Source organism: Sinocyclocheilus rhinocerous, unplaced genomic scaffold, assembly GCF_001515625.1.
Source record: "Sinocyclocheilus rhinocerous isolate Xijiao unplaced genomic scaffold, SAMN03320098_v1.1 scaffold72, whole genome shotgun sequence".
In the NCBI taxonomy this organism is placed as follows: Eukaryota; Metazoa; Chordata; class Actinopteri; order Cypriniformes; family Cyprinidae; genus Sinocyclocheilus; species Sinocyclocheilus rhinocerous.
The window spans coordinates 1,141,433-1,148,617 of NW_015628351.1; the positions used below are offsets into that span (position 1 = coordinate 1,141,433).

General features: G+C 35.5%; 1 protein-coding gene across 1 annotated transcript in view; it reads left to right on the top strand.

Annotated features, from left to right (window-relative positions):
• LOC107737540 (msx2-interacting protein-like) overlaps positions 1–7,185 on the top strand; it is a 41,674-nt gene that overhangs the window by 15,744 nt on the left and 18,745 nt on the right. The window contains exon 4 of the mRNA XM_016549047.1: positions 6,245–6,405. Coding sequence (XP_016404533.1) covers positions 6,245–6,405 — 161 coding nt within the window. The remainder of the gene's footprint in view (positions 1–6,244; positions 6,406–7,185) is intronic.

Below are 7,185 nucleotides of genomic sequence, written 5' to 3' on the forward strand. Positions count from 1 at the left end.
CGGTGGATGTTTGTGGCGGTCAATGTGGATATTGTTGATGAGTTCTTCTGTGTCATCACGTTCTTTTAGTTCTACAGCTTCAGTTTCGGAACTTTCACGCTTAGTAACACATACAGCTGTTCCCTCACCACAGTGCAACAGTGAAAAGGGACCCCTTTCAAACAGTGTCGCGTTCCGAACGTTGTTTAAGCGACATACACCGGTATTGCGGTATTTTAAAAATTCATATCATAACAAAAATAAACACCGGTATTCGGTATGAACCGGTATACCGCCCAGCACTAACCGTGTCTACACCGGACGCGAGCGGCGCGACAAAATACTATAGAACTCATTATAAGCAGTGATGCTGTCTACACTGGATGCGGCGCGGTGCAACATGACAAATCCGATCGCGGCAGCTTGTTTTTATACCAGCCACGCCGTGGCCCAAAACTTATGCTTATCACATCGGTCACATCACATTTAATCAAATCAAGAAATAGACTAGTGTCTGTGAATATTAAACTGCAAAAAGACCAGTTAAATACGAATCCTCATGTTCTGCGTGTTCATTTGATTACCAGAAAATACACAACACAGAATTTGTGAAAAAAAAAAAAATAATTATTCATTATTATTATTTATTAATTTTAGATGTTTACATTTGGAAAAGCTGTGCTTCCTGCATAAACCTGCCCCTGTTGGATTGGCAGTAGTGCTTGCCCTACACAGTTCCCTTATTTTCTTAATTCAAGTTAAGTGCACTGATGTCTTAAGTGCAAGTTAAGTGCACAAGTGTAGCATCAAGTGCAATGATGTCAGGCGTATTTTGGATAATAAAGTTTATTGTTAAATTGTTAAATACCCTGCCTCCATTACATATTTTTGTCACATCATTATAAGTGTTTGATCACCACATTTGAGTTATCATTGCTAAAAATGTTTTTATGTATATATATTCTGTTTATGTACATAGTGTATTCTATATACAGTACCAGTCAAAAGTTTAGACACAAGCATGGGAAGTGTGTCTATACTTTTGACTTGTACTGTACTATAATATATACATAAAGAATATCGGCCGATATATCGATATCAGACTTTTTTTTACTCCCTAATATTGGTATCGGCATCGGGCCCAAAAAACCAATATCGGTAGGGCTCTAATGTTTACTGACCTAGTTGACGTTGCGTTCTTTCACTCTGTGATGCTGACCAGGCTAGACACTGGCTTAAGGGATTGGGTCAGCCATCAATGACTGATACTTAATCATTTGTGTGCAAGATGCATTTTGGGAGTGATTGACATGTGGCCCTGTGGCTTTAGGACATCAACACAGACCTTCACTTGTAATGAGATGTGGTACATTTGCATGCCAAAAATTCTCTGGAGACTGGACATAGGTCATGTTAAACATCCTTTTCTGCTTGTTTCTATTCTCCTTTAAAGGCACAATATGTAAGATTTTTTTATTCAAATATCCAAAAACCACTAGAACAGTGTTATATATTTTGCTGACTTGTGTACTTACATTATCCCAAATGTTTCGAAGAATGTTTAAATCCAGAGAAATAAGCAATTTTAACTAGTGACACGGACCGTGTCCATAGTGTCATTGTGTCGCCTACCAATAACGTCATAACCCCTCAGTTTTGTTTTGTAGAAAACATGGAAAAACCAAAGACACTTTAATATGTTGTGCGTTTTAATAGACCGGTGACTAGGGATGGGTACCGAAACCCGGTATTTAATCGGTCCCGGGGCTAAATTATGAAAGACCAGAGTATCGATAAACTCTGATGTCCTGCTTAATTATGATAGAGGAGAGAACTAAACATTCAAATGTCTGCTTACACTTTAGGCCTGTGGCTGTTTTATTAAGCTATTTTTATTTTTTATTTAGATTTTGGCTTCTAAGGATTATAGCCGCGTTTAGCGCAACTTTTTTCCCTTCACAGCGGTGCGCATTCATTCGTCCCTAAAACCCAAACATAAAAGTCAGAATCAGCACAATCGGTGATTGTTGAAAAAAGACCGTCTTATACTGTTGCTAAATTGATGTTTGATAATAATTATAGCTTTAATAAGTATTAATCTATCAATACATACACTGAAAACTGTAATTGCTTAACTTACTTGTAATACTTAATTACTTGTAATTACTTACCTGAACAGTAATGTTAGTAGACCTTCATGGAAAAATGAAAGCACTGTTTATTTCATTTCATTTGTACATTAGTTTTATTGTATTTGTCAGTTTGTTTTACTTTATTTCTTTGTTCATGTTTTTACTGTATCTTGTCTTATGTACAGTATAAAACACTAAAAATGCCTGCACACTGGTGCATTTACAAATTGATGTATATAATTTCATTAAATATTTATCTTACATTTCAGAATATAAAGCAATGTTAATTCAGCTCTTAATTTGTCATATATGTGTATGTATATATATATATATATATATAAAAACAAAAAGTACTGATAAGAATACCGTTAAAGTACTGAATCGATAAGCAGTATCGGTAAGAGTAGTAATACCGTTAAAACCTTAACGATACCCATCCCTACCGGTGACGAAGTAGCATTATAACAGAACTTTCAAATGTATCTAGTATGATAAAACAGCCCTGCTTTTTTCCCCCCACATACTCACGACCGGAAGGAGGGGAAGTGGTCGACTAGGGCTGCCACTAACGACTATTTTTATTTTGATTACTCTGTCGACTAATTTATCGATTAATCGATTAATCTAAACGAATAATTTCCCACAAAAAAAATCAACAATTTTACTTAAGAATATTTTATTAAACTATATTTTATTAAACCAAATGAAATCCAAATTTCTATGAAATCCTTTTTTTAAAGCAAAAGTAAAGTGCAACAGAGTGCAAGAAGCAAGTGTCCATCTCATAGTCCAAATCACTGAAATCAAAGTTCAGTATTATAGTGTAAGAATGACAACATATCCACGTGTTCTAGTCTACTAATAATAAAATAATAAGCAAAAAACACTTTTTAAAGGAGTATTTGCCAGAATTTATTTAGGAGAAAAATTTTAATGTGCAGTATTTCTGAAAAAAAAAAAAAAAAAACTTTAAAAAAAATAAAATCAAATCAATTAATTGGAGATGCTTTTGATTATTACAATTTAATGTAACCATTAAAATGGAATCCAGAAAATAATGGAAAACAGAATTTGATAAAGATAAAACTGTGAAACTCAATTCATTAGACAGGCTTTTTGATTAATACAATTTAATTTGACCATTAAAACAGTATAGAAAAATGAAAATGGAAAAAAAACCTGAATTTGGAAATAAAACTGATTTCATAGCGCCCTATAATTATAATTAATTTTTTTTGTGGTAATAAAAATAGATGTAAGTGAACAAAACTGTTAAAATACATAATGTATTATAAACAATAGAGCTAATGTACATTACGCATTACAACAAAGGCCTGCAGAGGGCGCCAATGGCCTGACGATTGTTTTTACACATTACTGTGCGATCTAATCCTTATTTAATATTGACGAAGCACCATTTAATTAAAATGTCCACTTAATCTTTAATATGTGGCCATTTCTTTAGGACATAAATGCTATAACCACTGTAATTAAAAGAATATGTGGACATCAAAACATGTAAACTCAGAGTGAGGGTTTGAGCTTTTATTTTGAAACCGCGATGTATTCTCCTGAGTTTGCGTAGATTTATAAATGATTTACCTTACAAATCTGATGAAATGGGGTTAACTAACAGGAACAGGAAACTAATATTGTGTTTTATGGATTCTCGTCCGTGAAATGCGGCACTTCCGGTATTTTGCCGGTTAGTCGACATGAGCAAAATGAAGTCAAGGATTTTTAAAAATCTAATAAAATCGACGAATCGCGACAGCCCTACGGTCGACTGTGGCATAATAAAAGCTCCGCTGCTTTCGAGCCATTGGGGATGAAGACGACAACTCCCATGATTCCACACTCAGTCACGATCTACGCCTTTGTCTATTTGTTTATTTTGAATACGCGCCCTCTAGCGGCGAAAATTACATATTGTGCCTTTAAATGTTATTGCAAGGCCACACTGTTACTCTCTAATGTCTTTTAAAACTGTTACCTTTAGAAAATGCCTTCATCCTAGACACAGCAGCTGTTCCATGTGCATCAGCCACACAGCAAACAGTGTAAGGCAGGCAGAGACAAAGCTCGCAGCAGACCGATGAAAAGCAGTAGCTAGCTTTCTTTGCTAATCATTAAGTAGTAGGAAACACCAAAAAACTTCCCTGGGATTGAATCCAAAAATGTCTGTTACCTATTCGTAATGTTGTTAAACCTCTAAATTAATAAGTCCGAAATGGAAAGGTTTTTCTATTGATACCTAAGGCTAAATTTAGCTTAGAGATAATCAACCAGAGGTTGAAAATGTTCTGCTCGTGATGATTTTATTTTTGGTGCACCATAGTAATTATTATGTATAAATAAATTTTGTTTGTTAGAGCATGCACCAAACAACCGTTTTTGTGTTATTTAGCTGCAAACTACAGGGTTGGCTTCCATAGGAATTGAGTGCCGTTTTAAATGTTTGTTTGTTGACATGCAAGGAAATCTTGAGGGTGCCTTTTCCATTTTCTTTGACTCCAATGTTCCTTTTTGTTTTAAAGCAGAGTTGGTTCTTTTATAAATAAGGGCCATTGTGCATATAAACAAACAAAAAATGAAGCATATTGTTTTCAGTGTTGGGCAGTAAGGCATTACTTTGTAACGCGTTACTGTAATTTGATTACTTTTTTAGTAACGGAGTAATTTAACGCGTTATAATTTTCAAAATAGTAATTAGAGTACAGTTACAAGCCGAGGTCTCTATACGTTACTGCCGCGTTACATTGCTGACAGAATGCAGTGTTTTATAATCTAGAGATTGTAAAAAGGATGGAGCATGCGCACTGTCGAGTCAAGTGCCAGTAGATTAGAGACCTGCTCCCGCGAGACCCGACGCAACAGAGTGCAGCGCGAAATAAAGTAATCAGAACCATAACGTGATTACTTTTAAAAGGAGTAATCAGTAATTTGATTACATTTTCAGAGTAACTTGCCCAACACTGATTGTTTTCCTATATGTTAGTTGTATTGTACGCTTCTTGAGGAGAAAATGCTGTAGGGGAATTTTAAGAAACAACGGCTGGTGTATTTTCACACTGCCCACTTGAACTCCCCCCACCCCTGTGAGATCCAGTTGGAACTGGAAATTTCTAGCCACTGCTGGCTCCCTGCCCACTCCCACAGGCCAGCCCCTATCAGCCGCACTTCTGAGAGCAAGAGCGAGTGAGAAGAGAGGGCAGTGCAAAGATGTAAACAGACAAAAGGAAAGCCATGTATATGCCTGAATCATTGAGGAAAGAAGTATCCACTGTAATTTCTGTTTCAGTTTTAGGCAGTTAATATATTTATATGTAGCATTTTAAATGTATAAGCATAATGAAAGAAAAATGGATTTGTGTATATGTATTTATTTAATTATTATTATAATATTACAATTGTGCAAGCTACCAAATGACTTTATTTGAATAGAAGAACCAAGATTTACACAGATTTAAATTTTGAACAAATTTCAGCTTTTCATGCAGTCATCTGGTAGCTTGCACATCAGTGGCTATTTGGATATGTAGAGAAATAAAGCATTAATTCACTAATTGAAACTTGAAAATGACTAGCCTAACACCAGTGTTGTAGTTATGTTGATTTAGTAGACCGCCTCATGCAGATGAATGTCAGGTGTGCTTGCCAGTCCTTTCTGTGTGAGTAGAGGAATTAGTTTTAGATATCCACCTTTTTTTTTCTCTGTAATACTCCGTTGCAGCTGCCAAATAAGATTACCTAGAGTGTGGTAGATACTTTCACTGTTAAGAGGCACTGTTTCTTTTTTGCAATACTGACAGAATTTCTTTTTTGCAATAGTGCCTCTCTGAGGTGGGAAAATAAACTGCACGAATAAACTGTATTAGCTGTTACATATATTATCTTTATTATATGTACTATATGTTTAGTAGTTAGGTTTTGTAAATTCCCTTGAAAGATTCACCAAAAAAAAAAAAAAATCTTATGAGGCTATATGTTTGCCGATGTTGTTATTGATTGATAATCGTTCTGTTCTGCAAAGTTCTGAACTACAGCATTTTTATAGCACTATGTATTTGTTAGTGTTAACCTTTTGTTACAGTCTACATTCTAAGGAGGTTTGTGTTTTTGTTCTCTCACAGTAGTGATTCCAGCAGCAGTTCCAGTGATCAGTCTCCAGCTAGATCTGTTCAGTCAGCAGCTGTACCTGCCCCTCCTGCTCAGCCCCTACCTTCACTGGACAAAGATGAACCTCGCAAAAGTTTTGGTATCAAAGTGCAGAATCTCCCTGTGCGCTCAACAGGTGAGCAGGGCTTAAAGTTCTCCGGCGTGCAGCCTTTGGCTGCGGAAAAAAATAGTCCTACATTAAAAAAAAATCTTGTTGATTGATATCACTTTCGAGTCCATGAGTTCGCCTACCAATGGTATGAGAGGAGCACAGCTTTCACTCTCAATCAAACTAACATTACTAGCCAATCAGAATGTTTTGCGCTTATAATCATGAGACGCACATAATAGTATCCAATTGCGGAGTCGCAGCCCTGATGAATGGAGAAGCGCGACAAAAAGCAGGCGCAATGGTCAAATATGTCCATCTAGCACATATTTACATAGAATAACTAATTAAAAAGCAGCGGAGCTTTGTAAACAGCTCAGAGTAATCATGTCATCTCCATAAAACGATATGATTGCCAGAACAAATTTACCGGGATTTTTGAAAAGGTCCTGTTCACACATGATGGTAATTTACCAGTACGGTATGTGTGAAAGGGGCCAAACTCTTCCTCTGCATATGCCGTGAATTTTAACGTTCATCTGGAAAAACAGTGTGTATTATCTCACTAGATATGTGACGTAAATCATTTAGAAACCTTTGCCAACACAGGAGAGGCATATTACATTATGTATTTTAATAGTGTTGTTCAATACAATTTAATTTCTTGGTTTTTATATTTTATTTGAGCCAATTATTATTGCCTCATCGTTAGTTTATATATAAATAGTCATACTAAAGCCTGGTTTTCACTTAGGTCTGTTTGTTACTAAAAAATATCAGATTACTTAATTACCAAAATAAATAATC